The 16,392-nt window shown below is 43.4% G+C and overlaps 1 protein-coding gene across 1 annotated transcript; it reads right to left on the bottom strand.

Moving 5' to 3' along the window:
• Positions 1-581: 581 nt before the first annotated feature.
• On the bottom strand, positions 582-1,909 carry LOC100193861 (Chaperone DnaJ-domain superfamily protein). Its single transcript, NM_001138941.2, has one exon. It carries the CDS (start codon positions 1,886-1,888, stop codon positions 695-697), a length of 1,194 nt encoding a protein of 397 aa, NP_001132413.2. The 5' UTR covers positions 1,889-1,909; the 3' UTR covers positions 582-694.
• Positions 1,910-16,392: the final 14,483 nt, after the last annotated feature.

Raw genomic sequence — 16,392 nt, 5'->3', positions numbered from 1 at the left:
CTTCTGTAGGAGAAAACTTATACTGTGACATATCAAGAAACAATTTGAGAACTCATGTGTATCTGATAATGGATCTCTACACAATAATCAAATAAATATATAATGACAAAAGTGGTAGGATTGGTGTTAACAGAAACAATGGAAAATGGAATATATCTCATTAGGTAACATATGGAATTCTAAGCAGGCTATAAAAAAAATCAGAGGTATCAAGTATCAATTCACACAGCAGAACAATGTAATGATCATTACCAAATCAACAGGTTATCATAACTAAGACTAGTTCTTTTGTAGCCAAGAAAGTTTTCGAACTCAGAAAGCAGAACATAATTCACTTACTTGATCTCAGCAACATTTGTGTCACCATGCCAGGAAGAAACCAAAAGTGGCATGGTAAGCACCAGCCACACCTCTTTGAAGCATTATTTCCATCACCATAAAACTCCGCAAGTTTGTTTGCTAAGGCAAAGGGCATGATCTCCATCTAATGGAGATACAAATTTCCCATGTCTGATGCTAAGTAACTACAGGTACAAGGTAGACAACAAGTCTACAACTACAACATGGCATAACAGGAGATGGAACAGTTAAAATAAAACGAACAGTTGAACAGCAAGGGCCAGTCCCTGAGACATCTGTTTCGGCCTGGCTAATCATACAATACTTTTCTAGCCACAGCAAACCATAAGAACAGTTAAATCATCCGCCCAAGATTGTCCACCCTCAGGAAGGGCAGGTTGTGCAAATTCCCCAATATATCCTCGGTTGCATCAACATCGATATGGAAGTTGCCCATATCTTCAACTCCACCAGCACCGCTAACATTAACCCTACCAGTGCCGTCTGTAGCTTGCGCCGCCTCATTTATGTTAATTCCCCTCACCTCCTCGGTCCTTCCATCTCCACCGTCCTCATCCCCAGCCCAGCCTTCCTGCCCGAGCATCGAAGAATCAATGCCACTCTCCACACCACCACCAAGAGAACGCCTCCTCAACCCTGCCCCGACCTTCTTGCGGGCGGTAGTCTTCTTGATCCTACCTCTAGAGGAGCCACCACGAGCACTGTCATTCTGTGCCTGCCTGCCACCACGGTTGCCATGGCTCCTACCATCAGCACCTTGACCACTGGGAGCCGTGTTCCAAGGGAACGCCTTGTAGAATGGCTTCCAGTTGGCGCCCAGGTCGGCCGCGTTGGGAAATCCGAGGGGGAAGAACCCCCAGGCGCAGTGGTACATATCAGTGCCTGGCACAACGGTGGGTGGGGTCGGGATCTCAGAAGCCACGAATCCGCGGCGGCAGCCCTCGTTGGGGCACTTGAGGGCGCGCCCGACCAGGTCACGCGGGTACTGGTGCACGTAGCAGCAGAAGGGGCACGCCGTCCAGAACTCCCGGGGATCGGGGGCGGGAGCGGCCGCATAGTGGGAGGAGGAAGGGGTACCAGTGGCGGGATTGGCGGGCGGAGGGGGGCGGCGAGACGGATCGGAGAGGAAGGCGTAGGCGTCGTTGACGAGGCGGAGCGCCATCTCGGCGCCATGGTGCGGGTTGCGGGGCCCGAGGAGTAGCGCGAGGCGGCGGAATGCGCGGGAGACGGAGGCCTGGTCGGGGTTGACCCCAGGCGGCAGCTGGAGGATGGCGAGCGGGTCCTGGTGGCCCGAGGGGCCCATGGACTGGGAGGCGAGGAGGACGTCGGCGACGGCGAGGATCTCGTCGGCGCCAGGGAGGAGCGGGTCCGCCTCCAACGCCCGCTCCGCGAAGCGCTTGCAGCCGACGAGGTCGCTCGCCGCGAGGAGCTTCTCGGCGATCTCCAGCCAGCGCTCCGCCTGCGCCCGGCCGTCGCCGGCGCCTCCGCCTCCTCCGCCGCTCCCACTCCCTCCGGCGGAGAAGTCCATGGTGGTTTGGGGGAGGAAATGGTAGGTGCGGAGGCAGGTTTGGTTTTGGGCAGAGGGAGATCCTGCTGCGCTTTATGGCCCTTGACTGCTTGTGTAGAGCAGGAGCCAGGTGGGGAGGGGCGAAGGAGATACTCAACATTATTTTATTAATTGCTTATTGTTTTCTTGGGCAGCGCATTTTATTTTAGTAGTTTCCTCTGACGCAGATACTAGACCGTTGTTAGTGTGATACTGTAATACTCAAAATTGTATACAGAGATTATATAGTGATTTCCTTATTATATGTGCCTCGTTTGCATCATAAAAAGAGCATACATAAAATTTAGAGATGAACTAAAACAAAGAACACCTAAATAACCTATGCATCATGCTGGAGTTTATTTGATTGTGCATATGTGGATAATAAAAATAAAAGTATCAATAACAACGTATTAATATGCCCACAACATTCAAACCCTAGTTTGAAAACAAAACCATGAAAATGGGGAAGGAATATCATATAATACAAAATAAATTTATAAATATATAACTTCATCATGCCTTGGTATAACCAAGTAGAATATTCAAATTGAGTACAAATTCTGCTGTGAAATTGAATTCAAATTCTAGGTTGAAATTTGGATTTAAAATATAAGAAAGAAAAGGAAAATAACAGCAAAAGAAAAGAAAAAGGAAATAAAAATAGGGAAAAAAACGGTATTGGGCCCAAAGGGAGCGACGCCCGGCCCAAACGGTATCGGATAGTTTGTCTACATGGAGTGCCTAAGAAGATCGTGTCTGATCGAGGATCGCAGTTTACTTCTCGATTTTGGAAGAAGTTGCATGAGAGCTTGGATACAAAGTTGAATTTTAAATCAGCCTACCATCCCCAGACTGATGGACAGACAGAGAGGACTAATCAAGTGCTGGAAGATATGTTAAGAGCTTGTGCTCTCAAGCATGGTGGCAGTTGGGAGAAGAGTTTACCATATGCTGAGTTTTCTTATAATAATAGCTATCAGGCCAGTTTGAAGATGTCACCATTTGAAGCTCTGTATGGTAGAAAATGCAGTACTCCTCTATATTGGGATCAGACTAGAGGAAGACAATTCTTTGGGCCTGAGCTTATACAAGAGGCGGAAGAACAAGTGCGGATGATAAGAGAGAATTTGAGGATTGCACAATCACGACAAAAGAGCTATGCTGATACTAGGAGAAGACTACTGGAGTTTAAGGAGGGTGATCATGTCTATTTGAAGGTGTCACCACTTCGGGGTATGAGGAGATTTGAAGTTAAAGGAAAGTTGTCCCCTCGCTTCATTGGACCTTTCTTGATCTTAAAGCGAGTGGGAGAAGTTGCATATCAACTGGAGTTACCTGATCATCTATCAGATGTACATGATGTATTTCATGTGTCTCAGCTAAAGAAGTGCCTCAGGGTACCTGAGGAGCAGCTACCACTGGAGGACCTTAGTGTTCAAGATGATCTGACTTATGCTGAGTACCCTATCAAGATTCTGGACACTTTGACTCGAGTTACAAGAAATAAGGTGATAAAGATGTGCAAAGTGCAATGGAGTCACCACGGAGAAGATGAAGCAACCTGGGAAAGAGAAGAAGAGCTTCGCATAGACTTCCCCCATCTTTTCCCTAATTCTTCTTAAATCTCGAGGACGAGATTACTTTTAAGGGGGGTAGGATTTGTAATACTCAAAATTGTATACAGAGATTATATAGTGATTTCCTTATTATATGTGCCTCGTTTACATCATAAAAAGAGCATACATAAAATTTAAAGATGAACTAAAACAAAGAACACCTAAATAACCTACGCATCATGCTGGAGTTTATTTGATTGTGCATATGTGCATAATAAAAATAAAAGTATCAATAGCAACGTATTAATATGCCCACAACATTCAAACCCTAGTTTGAAAACAAAACCATGAAAATGGGGAAGGAATATCATATAATACAAAATAAATTTATAAATATATAACTTCATCACGCCTTGGTATAACCAAGTAGAATATTCAAACTGAGTACAAATTCTGCTGTGAAATTGAATTCAAATTCTAGGTTGAAAATTTGGATTTAAAATATAAGAAAGAAAAGGAAAATAACAGCAAAAGAAAAGAAAAAGGAAATAAAAATAGGGAAAAAACGGTATTGGGCCCAAAGGGAGCGACGCCCGGCCCACTGCCACCAATTCTCCCTCCGCGCGTGAGCGCCGTGCCCCTGCGCCGACCATTGGGGCCCGCTGGCAGTCGCCTCCTTCTACCTGTAGGATGTGCGCGCGGTCGGGCTGACATGTGGGGCTGGTGGCCAGGTCTTCTTCTCCGAGGAATTCGCGGGCACGATATCAACCAAACCGGCCGCGTCAACCGCTCCAGCCGTCGCCGAACTTCGCGGGACTCAGCGGGGATTCGCCACCTCGCCCACCTCTATAAACTCGGTCGACGTAGCCAAACCCTATCCTTTGCAGCCGTCGTTCCTAGGGTTCACTAAATTGTCCAGGCAGAACTCGCGCGGCGCCTCGTATCGTCCTGCTGTGTCGCGCCAGCGGGAGCTTCGCTCCATCGTCGCGCGGCGGCGACCCTCCCCTCCGTCGAGCTCGTCAAGGTCAGAAAAGTGCATGTTCGCAACGTATTCTCTACATTAGCGCTCATCTGGGAACTCATTTGGGCGGCCGTAGCTGGCGTCGCGCTTGACAATGGGGTCATGGCCGGACTCCTCCTCGGTGCAGTGAAGCGATTAGCCGGCGCAGCTGTGGCTTAGATCGGGGTAGAGGAAAGTGGATTACCATTGGGTCAGGGTTGGTGGACCGGCATACTTGGGGCTGTCCATGGTGCCTCTTGGTGGGGATTCTGCCGTCGGGGGGAGCTCCTGGTGCCATCGCTCGGCTGTTCGCGTAGGAGAGAAGAAGGGCTGATGGCCGTTGGATGGGAAAGGAGCGCCCGGGATTGGATCGTGTGAACCGTTGATTCCTAACCCTTGGATCATAATCGGACGATAGGCGCTTGTCTCAGTATTCATTAAATTGCGACCGTTGATCTTAGATCGTGTGGATCCCATGGCGCATACCGGTTCGCGTGAGTGGTGAGTCAATCTGGGCGGTTGGTTTCTAATCCATCGGCCATAATCGACCGATACCCCCTTCGCCATGCCATTTTGCAGAAAAGACCTTATAAATTTAGAGAACCAACCCGCAATCCACCCTGTGCAGTCCACTGAGTCTTAGGAATTTTTACACGCCAGCCCCTGCACTTCTCTGTATTTGAGGCCCAGTCCAGAGAACATATAAAATAGGTAAATAAATACAGAAATGGATTTTTAATATAAAAAGAATTCCTAAAACTTGTTATGCCATAGAAAATTCATTTGAACTCCAAATCACTCCATTCCAGTTTCTAAAATTTTGTAATATTGTTCTCTATCATTTAGTGTCTCTTCTTTGTCATGAAAGCAGTAAGAAAATTAATTTGTCATCTAATCCTATTTTAATCACAATAAACCTTAGGAAATTCATAACTTGAAATCTATAACTCCAAATTTGATGATCCCAGTTCCTGTGATCATATTTTAATGTCTAGTTTATTACTGTATATTCCATTTGCATGTTTGATGTGATGTTAATTTATGCTATGCTATGTATGTATTGTGTTGATGCGAGTAGACGAGCAAGCCACTGTGGAATCTGATGTTCAACAAGTAGAGATAGCTGAGCAGGAGCTCATTGAAGGCAAGTTGTGCCCTTGATCACTTCTTTTACCCATTCATGTTCTTATTATTCATAATGATCTGCATAGGATAATTTTGCTGGGACCTAATAGGTTGCCTTAGATTTTGACTATCTTTATACCTTGTTTCACCACTGGTTTTACTACTAAACTTTTGGGTAGTACATGCTATTGCTTTATGTGGATTTGGGTATAGAGATATTCATCACTCATTGTTATACTATTTATTATTATCTGTTTTATTCTTTAATGTTCATGTTAAGATCATTATGTTAATGGGAACATGGAGAACCACCCGGGAAAACAATGCTACCACAAGGGTTTAATGGGACGCCCTTGGTTGATTAACTAGGAAAGCTAGTGGAGGGCTACCTTACCCGAAAGGGGCAAGGGCAGTAGGGGAGTGGTCAGTGTAGGGGGGTCCTTGGTTGATTTTGCTGCGATGGCGGTCAGGCAAGAACCCTGCACTGGAGCTTCCTATAAACTGTAGCGGGTAGTCTGAAGCTAGTGCAACTTTGTAAAGGCCTCGTAGTGGTACCCTGCCTCGCTTCCTTGGTAGAGGTGTATGGAGTCTGATCAACTCCGTGGCAAATGGGTAACACGACTTGTGGGTAAAGATGCGCAACCTCTGCAGAGTGTAAAACTGGTATACTAGCCGTGCTCACGGTCATGAGCGGCTCGGACACTCACATGATTAATTTATGGAACTTAAACTTAATCTGTCATTTCATTGCATGTGGGATTATTTTATTATTACTTTTATTTATATTTACTATGGTTTGGTATTTACTTACACTTAGTAATTGCTAATAAAATTTTGACCAACTTATAAAAGCAATGCTCAGCTTCAGCCTCTATTTCATTGATCAGCCTTACACTTCATGAACTCCCACCTTTGGTGAGTTCATGCCACATTATTCCCCACAACTTGTTGAGCGATGAACGTATGTGAGCTCACTCTTGCTGTCTCACACCCTCCCCCACAGGAGAAGAACATGTGGTTCAGGAGGAGCCACAAGGCGAGGAGTATGATCTGATCTAGGTGGCGTTTCTCAGTTGACATTTGCGCCGACGATCCTTAGTTCGTTTTATATTTATTATTTCATTTTGTAATAAGTCTTCCGCTATGTAATAAATACTCTGATGTTTTATGACATTTATCTCTATACACTCTGTTATTATATATGTTGTCTTCTTTGGCGCATGTATGAGATGCACCCGGCTTTGCTCCTTAAAGCCCGGGTGTTACAGAAGTGGTATCAGAGGAAATGTTGACTGTAGGACGAAACCTAGATAGAAATGGACAAATCCTTACCTACTTATCTTATTCTGATTCATTCTATACTTACCTTACTCCGATTCTTTTTACACTTATCTTGGTCATGTCTCACCTTCTACTATTCTACTCTGATCATTCTTACCTTTTCTACTCTGAGACAAGATGGATTTCACACCTTGAAATCTCTACCCCTATGACATTTTTAAGAGATAGGAGGCCTAAGACAAAAAAAACTATTTTCTCTATATTTGAAAATATTGTTTGATTGTTCTGATGATAAATGCTTGATTTGCTTCTTTGATTGATTGAAACATTATAGTTGGGCATCTTAGCATGTACCACCATAAGGTAATGTATTAGCTTTAGTGGATAACACACTAATCTACTTAGATAATAAATCACCCGCAGTAACATTCCTCGTAATTACTCGCCTTGTCTACAATTCTTCCTTTCTTACCCTATATTTCTAACCCCAATGGGCTACCCCTATATTGTTAGAAGAGAGCAGTATAGTTTTGATCCTTGGTATGTCATGGTTAAGAAAGACAAAGGCAGTATATACACTGTGCTAAGGGAACCGTAGAACTCACCAGTTCCAAAGGACAAGGATTTGAAGTGAAGTTGCAGTAACTACCACCATCCGACTAGCGGCATTCTTAGTAGATGAGAAGTTTGTTGGTGACAACATCCGAGTGGTTAGAGATTTTCCGGATGTCTTTCCAGAGGAGTTACCAGAGATGCCACCTGATAGAGAAGTTGAGTTTGTTATTGATCTCTTACCTGGAACCGCCCCTATTTCTAAACGGCCATATAGAATGTCCGTAGAGGAGTTGAAGGAACTGAAGAAGCAGTTGACGGAGTTACAAGAGGCTGGTTACATTCGTCCGAGTTACTCACCTTGGGGAGCACCGGTTCTATTTGTACAGAAGAAGGATGAATCCCAGAGGATGTGTGTGGACTATAGATCACTTAATGATGTCACGGTGAAGAACAAGTATCCATTACCCCGTATTGAGGATTTGTTTGATCAGATGAGAGGAGCCAGGGTATTCTCGAAGATTGATCTCCGATCGGGATACCATCAGATGAGGATTAGACCATCAGATATTCCCAAGACGGCTTTCTCGACTCGATATGGATTATATGAGTTTACTGTTATGTCGTTTGGATTGACCAATGCACCGGCTTATTTCATGAATTTGATGAATAAGGTGTTTATGGAGTATTTGGACAGATTCGTCGTGGTATTCATCGACGATATTCTTATTTATTCTCAGAGTGATAGTGATCACGAGGAACATCTGAGGTTGGTGCTACAAAAGCTGCGAGATAATCAACTCTACGCTAAGTTCATCAAGTGCGAGTTTTGGATTGGCGAGGTGCCATTCCTTGGTCATATTATTTCTAATGGAGGAATAGCAGTGGATCCTGCTAAAGTCAAGGAGATTATGGAGTGGAGAGTGCCCACTACAGTTACTGAGATTCGGAGTTTCTTGGGGCTCGCAGGATATTATCGGAGATTTATTGAAGGATTCTCTAAGATTGCCAAGCCTATGACATCGCTTCTGGAGAAAGAAAAAAAAATTTAAGTGGGATGAGAAATGTCAAGAAAGCTTTGATCAATTGAAGGAGAGATTGATGTCACCTCCAGTGTTGGTTATGCCAGATCTACAAAAGGGATTTGATATCTATTGTGATGCATGTGGCCAAGGATTGGGATGTGTTCTTATGCAAGAAGGACATGTGATCGCCTATGCGTCTCGTCAGTTGCGGAAACATGAATTGAACTACCCCACTCATGATTTAGAGCTAGCAGCAGTTGTGCATGCACTGAAGATTTGGAGACACTACATTATGGGAACTAAGTGTCAAGTGTACACGGATCATAAGAGTTTGAAGTATATATTCACTCAGAAGGATCTCAACCTTAGGCAACGCCGTTGGTTGGAGCTCATTAAGGATTATGATTTGGAGATTCACTATCACCCGGGCAAGGCGAATTTGGTTGCAGATGCCTTGAGTCGGAAGGAGCACGTTCATTCCGCTATTGTTGTCCAGCTACCCGATGAATTAGCAAAGGATTTTGAGAGACTCAACCTGGGTATAGTTACTCACACTGAAGGAGTCACCATTGAATTGGAACCTACCTTGGAGCAAGAAATTCGTAAAGGCCAAGTGGGTGATGCTAAAAATTCAAGAGATTAAGGATCTTATTACTGAAGGTCGAGTTCCAGAATTTACGGAAGATGAGCAAGGCAATATGGTTCAAGGATCGGATATGAGTTCTTGAGATTGATAGCCTTCGTGAGACTATACTGAAGGAAGCCCATGGCTCGGATTATTCTATTCATACTGGGAGTACGAAGATGTATCAAGATTTGAAGCAAAAGTATTGGTGGTATGGACTGAAAAGAGATGTTGCTGCTCATGTGGCTAAGTGTGATGTGTGTCAAAGAGTCAAGGCCGAACATCAAAGACCCGCTGGACTATTGCACCCATTGAAGATACCCGAGTGGAAATGGGAAGAAATTGGTATGGATTTTATTGTTGGACTACCTCGCACTCCATCAGGATATGACTCTATTTGGGTAATTGTAGACAGATTGACAAAAGTGGCTCATTTTATACCTGTGAGGACTAATTACACGGGAGCCAAGCTAGCAGAATTGTATATGACTCGGATAGTTTGTCTACATGGAGTGCCTAAGAAGATCGTGTCTGATCGAGGATCGCAGTTTACTTCTCGATTTTGGAAGAAGTTGCATGAGAGCTTGGATACAAAGTTGAATTTTAAATCAGCCTACCATCCCCAGACTGATGGACAGATAGAGAGGACTAATCAAGTGCTGGAAGATATGTTAAGAGCTTGTGCTCTCAAGCATGGTGGCAGTTGGGAGAAGAGTTTATCATATGCTGAGTTTTCTTATAATAATAGCTATCAGGCCAGTTTGAAGATGTCACCATTTGAAGCTCTGTATGGTAGAAAATGCAGTACTCCTCTATATTGGGATCAGACTAGAGGAAGACAATTCTTTGGGCCTGAGCTTATACAAGAGGCGGAAGAACAAGTGCGGATGATAAGAGAGAATTTGAGGATTGCACAATCACGACAAAAGAGCTATGCTGATAATAGGAGAAGACTACTGGAGTTTAAGGAGGGTGATCATGTCTATTTGAAGGTGTCACCACTTCGGGGTATGAGGAGATTTGAAGTTAAAGGAAAGTTGTCCCCTCGCTTCATTGGACCTTTCTTGATCTTAAAGCGAGTGGGAGAAGTTGCATATCAACTGGAGTTACCTGATCATCTATCAGATGTACATGATGTATTTCATGTGTCTCAGCTAAAGAAGTGCCTCAGGGTACCTGAGGAGCAGCTACCACTGGAGGACCTTAGTGTTCAAGATGATCTGACTTATGCTGAGTACCCTATCAAGATTCTGGACACTTTGACTCGAGTTACAAGAAATAAGGTGATAAAGATGTGCAAAGTGCAATGGAGTCACCACGGAGAAGATGAAGCAACCTGGGAAAGAGAAGAAGAGCTTCGCATAGACTTCCCCCATATTTTCCCTAATTCTTCTTAAATCTCGAGGACGAGATTACTTTTAAGGGGGGTAGGATTTGTAATACTCAAAATTGTATACAGAGATTATATAGTGATTTCCTTATTATATGTGCCTCGTTTGCATCATAAAAAGAGCATACATAAAATTTAAAGATGAACTAAAACAAAGAACACCTAAATAACCTATGCATCATGCTGGAGTTTATTTGATTGTGCATATGTGGATAATAAAAATAAAAGTATCAATAGCAATGTATTAATATGCCCACAACATTCAAACCCTAGTTTGAAAACAAAACCATGAAAATGGGGAAGGAATATCATATAATACAAAATAAATTTATAAATATATAACTTCATCACGCCTTGGTATAACCAAGTAGAATATTCAAACTGAGTACAAATTCTGCTGTGAAATTGAATTCAAATTCTAGGTTGAAAATTTGGATTTAAAATATAAGAAAGAAAAGGAAAATAACAGCAAAAGAAAAGAAAAAGGAAATAAAAATAGGGAAAAAAACGGTATTGGGCCCAAAGGGAGCGACGCCCGGCCCACTGCCACCAATTCTCCCTCCGCGCGTGAGCGTCGTGTCCCTGCGCCGACCATTGGGGCCCGCTGGCAGTCGCCTCCTTCTATCTGTAGGATGTGCGCGCGGTCGGGCTGACATGTGGGGCTGGTGGCCAGGTCTTCTTCTCCGAGGAATTCGCGGGCACGATATCAACCAAACTGGCTGCGTCAACCGCTCCAGCCGTCGCCGAACTTCGCGGGACTCAGCGGGGATTCGCCACCTCGCCCACCTCTATAAACTCGGTCGACGTAGCCAAACCCTATCCTTTGCAGCCGTCGTTCCTAGGGTTCACTAAATTGTCCAGGCAGAACTCGCGCGACGCCTCGTATCGTCCTGCTGTGTCGCGCCAGCGGGAGCTTCGCTCCATCGTCGCGAGGCGGCGACCCTCCCCTCCGTCGAGCTCGTCAAGGTCAGAAAAGTGCATGTTCGCAACGTATTCTCTACATTAGCGCTCATCTGGGAACTCATTTGGGCGGCCGTAGCTGGCGTCGCGCTTGACAATGGGGTCATGGCCGGACTCCTCCTCGGTGCAGTGAAGCGATTAGCCGGCGCAGCTGTGGCTTAGATCGGGGTAGAGGAAAGTGGATTACCATTGGGTCAGGGTTGGTGGACCGGCGTACTTGGGGCTGTCCATGGCGCCTCTTGGTGGGGATTCTGCCGTCGGGGGGAGCTCCTGGTGCCATCGCTCGGCTGTTCGTGTAGGAGAGAAGAAGGGCTGATGGCCGTTGGATGGGAAAGGAGCGCCCGAGATTGGATCGTGTGAACCGTTGATTCCTAACCCTTGGATCATAATCGGACGATAGGCGCTTGTCTCAGTATTCATTAAATTGCGACCATTGATCTTAGATCGTGTGGATCCCATGGCGCATACCGGTTCGCGTGAGTGGTGAGTCAATCTGGGCGGTTGGTTTCTAATCCATCGGCCATAATCGACCGATACCCCCTTCGCCATGCCATTTTGCAGAAAAGACCTTATAAATTTAGAGAACCAACCCGCAATCCACCCTGTGCAGTCCACTGAGTCTTAGGAATTTTTACGCGCCAGCCCCTGCACTTCTCTGTATTTGAGGCCCAGTCCAGAGAACATATAAAATAGGTAAATAAATACAGAAATGGATTTTTAATATAAAAAGAATTCCTAAAACTTGTTATGCCATAGAAAATTCATTTGAACTCCAAATCACTCCATTCCAGTTTCTAAAATTTTGTAATATTGTTCTCTATCATTTAGTGTCTCTGCTTTGTCATGAAAGCAGTAAGAAAATTAATTTGTCATCTAATCCTATTTTAATCACAATAAACCTTAGGAAATTCATAACTTGAAATCTATAACTCCAAATTTGATGATCCCAGTTCCTGTGATCATATTTTAATGTCTAGTTTATTACTGTATATTCCATTTGCATGTTTGATGTGATGTTAATTTATGCTATGCTATGTATGTATTGTGTTGATGCGAGTAGACGAGCAAGCCACTGTGGAATCTGATGTTCAACAAGTAGAGATAGCTGAGCAGGAGCTCATTGAAGGCAAGTTGTGCCCTTGATCACTTCTTTTACCCATTCATGTTCTTATTATTCATAATGATCTGCATAGGATAATTTTGCTGGGACCCAATAGGTTGCCCTAGATTTTGACTATCTTTATACCTTGTTTCACCACTGGTTTTACTACTAAACTTTTGGGTAGTACATGCTATTGCTTTATGTGGATTTGGGTATAGAGATATTCATCACTCATTGTTATACTATTTATTATTATCTGTTTTATTCTTTAATGTTCATGTTAAGATCATTATGTTAATGGGAACATGGAGAACCACCGGGGAAAACAGTGCTACCACAAGGGTTTAATGGGACGCCCTTGGTTGATTAACTAGGAAAGCTAGTGGAGGGCTACCTTAACCGAAAGGGGCAAGGGCAGTAGGGGAGTGGTCAGTGTAGGGGGGTCCTTGGTTGATTTTGCTGCGATGGCGGTCAGGCAAGAACCCTGCACTGGAGCTTCCTATAAACTGTAGCGGGTAGTCTGAAGCTAGTGCAACTTTGTAAAGGCCTCGTAGTGGTACCCTGCCTCGCTTCCTTGGTAGAGGTGTATGGAGTCTGATCAACTCCGTGGCAAATGGGTAACACGACTTGTGGGTAAAGATGCGCAACCTCTGCAGAGTGTAAAACTGGTATACTAGCCGTGCTCACGGTCATGAGCGGCTCAGACACTCACATGATTAATTTATGGAACTTAAACTTAATCTGTCATTTCATTGCATGTGGGATTATTTTATTATTACTTTTATTTATATTTACTATGGTTTGGTATTTACTTACACTTAGTAATTGCTAATAAAATTTTGACCAACTTATAAAAGCAATGCTCAGCTTCAGCCTCTATTTCATTGATCAGCCTTACACTTCATGAACTCCCACCTTTGGTGAGTTCATGCCACATTATTCCCCACAACTTGTTGAGCGATGAACGTATGTGAGCTCACTCTTGCTGTCTCACACCCTCCCCCATAGGAGAAGAACATGTGGTTCAGGAGGAGCCACAAGGCGAGGAGTATGATCTGATCTAGGTGGCGTTTCTCAGTTGACATTTGCGCCGACGATCCTTAGTTCGTTTTATATTTATTATTTCATTTTGTAATAAGTCTTCCGCTATGTAATAAATACTCTGATGTTTTATGACATTTATCTCTATACACTCTGTTATTATATATGTTGTCTTCTTTGGCGCATGTATGAGATGCACCCGGCTTTGCTCCTTAAAGCCCAGGTGTTACAGAAGTGGTATCAGAGGAAATGTTGACTGTAGGACGAAACCTAGATAGAAATGGACAAATCCTTACCTACTTATCTTATTCTGATTCATTCTATACTTACCTTACTCCGATTCTTTTTACACTTATCTTGATCATGTCTCACCTTCTACTATTCTACTCTGATCATTCTTACCTTTTCTACTCTGAGACAAGATGGATTTCACACCTTGAAATCTCTACCCCTATGACATTTTTAAGAGATAGGAGGCCTAAGACAAAAAAACTATTTTCTCTATATTTGAAAATATTGTTTGATTGTTCTGATGATAAATGCTTGATTTGCTTCTTTGATTGATTGAAACATTATAGTTGGGCATCTTAGCATGTACCACCATAAGGTAATGTATTAGCTTTAGTGGATAACACACTAATCTACTTAGATAATAAATCACCCGCAGTAACATTCCTCGTAATTACTCGCCTTGTCTACAATTCTTCCTTTCTTACCCTATATTTCTAACCCCAATGGGCTACCCCTATATTGTTAGAAGAGAGCAGTATAGATTTGATCCTTGGTATGTCATGGTTAAGAAAGGCAAAGGCAGTATATACACTGTGCTAAGGGAACCGTAGAACTCACCAGTTCCAAAGGACAAGGATTTGAAGTGAAGTTGCAGTAACTACCACCATCCGACTAGCGGCATTCTTAGTAGATGAGAAGTTTGTTGGTGACAACATCCGGGTGGTTAGAGATTTTCCGGATGTCTTTCCAGAGGAGTTACCAGAGATGCTACCTGATAGAGAAGTTGAGTTTGTTATTGATCTCTTACCTGGAACCGCCCCTATTTCTAAACGGCCATATAGAATGTCCGTAGAGGAGTTGAAGGAACTGAAGAAGCAGTTGACGGAGTTACAAGAGGCTGGTTACATTTGTCCGAGTTACTCACCTTGGGGAGCACCGGTTCTATTTGTACAGAAGAAGGATGAATCCCAGAGGATGTGTGTGGACTATAGATCACTTAATGATGTCACGGTGAAGAACAAGTATCCATTACCCTGCATTGAGGATTTGTTTGATCAGATGAGAGGAGCCAGGGTATTCTCGAAGATTGATCTCTGATCGGGATACCATCAGATGAGGATTAGACCATCAGATATTCCCAAGACGGCTTTCTCGACTCGATATGGATTATATGAGTTTACTGTTATGTCGTTTGGATTGACCAATGCACCGGCTTATTTCATGAATTTGATGAATAAGGTGTTTATGGAGTATTTGGACAGATTCGTCGTGGTATTCATCGACGATATTCTTATTTATTCTCAGAGTGATAGTGATCACGAGGAACATCTGAGGTTGGTGCTACAAAAGCTGCGAGATAATCAACTCTACGCTAAGTTCAGCAAGTGCGAGTTTTGGATTGGCGAGGTGCCATTCCTTGGTCATATTATTTCTAATGGAGGAATAGCAGTGGATCCTGCTAAAGTCAAGGAGATTATGGAGTGGAGAGTGCTCACTACAGTTACTGAGATTCGGAGTTTCTTGGGGCTCGCAGGATATTATCGGAGATTTATTGAAGGATTCTCTAAGATTGCCAAGCCTATAACATCGCTTCTGGAGAAAGAAAAAAAAATTTAAGTGGGATGAGAAATGTCAAGAAAGCTTTGATCAATTGAAGGAGAGATTGATGTCACCTCCAGTGTTGGTTATGCCAGATCTACAAAAGGGATTTGATATCTATTGTGATGCATGTGGCCAAGGATTGGGATGTGTTCTTATGCAAGAAGGACATGTGATCGCCTATGCGTCTCGTCAGTTGCGGAAACATGAATTGAACTACCCCACTCATGATTTAGAGCTAGCAGCAGTTGTGCATGCACTGAAGATTTGGAGACACTACATTATGGGAACTAAGTGTCAAGTGTACACGGATCATAAGAGTTTGAAGTATATATTCACTCAGAAGGATCTCAACCTTAGGCAACACCGTTGGTTGGAGCTCATTAAGGATTATGATTTGGAGATTCACTATCACCCGGGCAAGGCGAATTTGGTTGCAGATGCCTGTGATCATATTTTAATGTCTAGTTTATTACTGTATATTCCATTTGCATGTTTGATGTGATGTTAATTTATGCTATGCTATGTATGTATTGTGTTGATGCGAGTAGACGAGCAAGCCACTGTGGAATCTGATGTTCAACAAGTAGAGATAGCTGAGCAGGAGCTCATTGAAGGCAAGTTGTGCCCTTGATCACTTCTTTTACCCATTCATGTTCTTATTATTCATAATGATCTGCATAGGATAATTTTGCTGGGACCCAATAGGTTGCCCTAGATTTTGACTATCTTTATACCTTGTTTCACCACTGGTTTTACTACTAAACTTTTGGGTAGTACATGCTATTGCTTTATGTGGATTTGGGTATAGAGATATTCATCACTCATTGTTATACTATTTATTATTATCTGTTTTATTCTTTAATGTTCATGTTAAGATCATTATGTTAATGGGAACATGGAGAACCACCCGGGGAAACAGTGCTACCACAAGGGTTTAATGGGACGCCCTTGGCTGATTAACTAGGAAAGCTAGTGGAGGGCTACCTTACCCGA

The sequence above is a fragment of the Zea mays genome, chromosome 9, assembly GCF_902167145.1.
Source record: "Zea mays cultivar B73 chromosome 9, Zm-B73-REFERENCE-NAM-5.0, whole genome shotgun sequence".
NCBI classification, from domain to species: Eukaryota; Viridiplantae; Streptophyta; class Magnoliopsida; order Poales; family Poaceae; genus Zea; species Zea mays.
This window is presented reverse-complemented; position numbering and strand designations above follow the sequence as displayed.

Excerpts from the sequence above, each read along its gene's own strand:
- LOC100193861 (NM_001138941.2), bottom strand. The coding sequence starts at position 1,888 with ATGGACTTCTCCGCCGGAGGGAGTGGGAGCGGCGGAGGAGGCGGAGGC.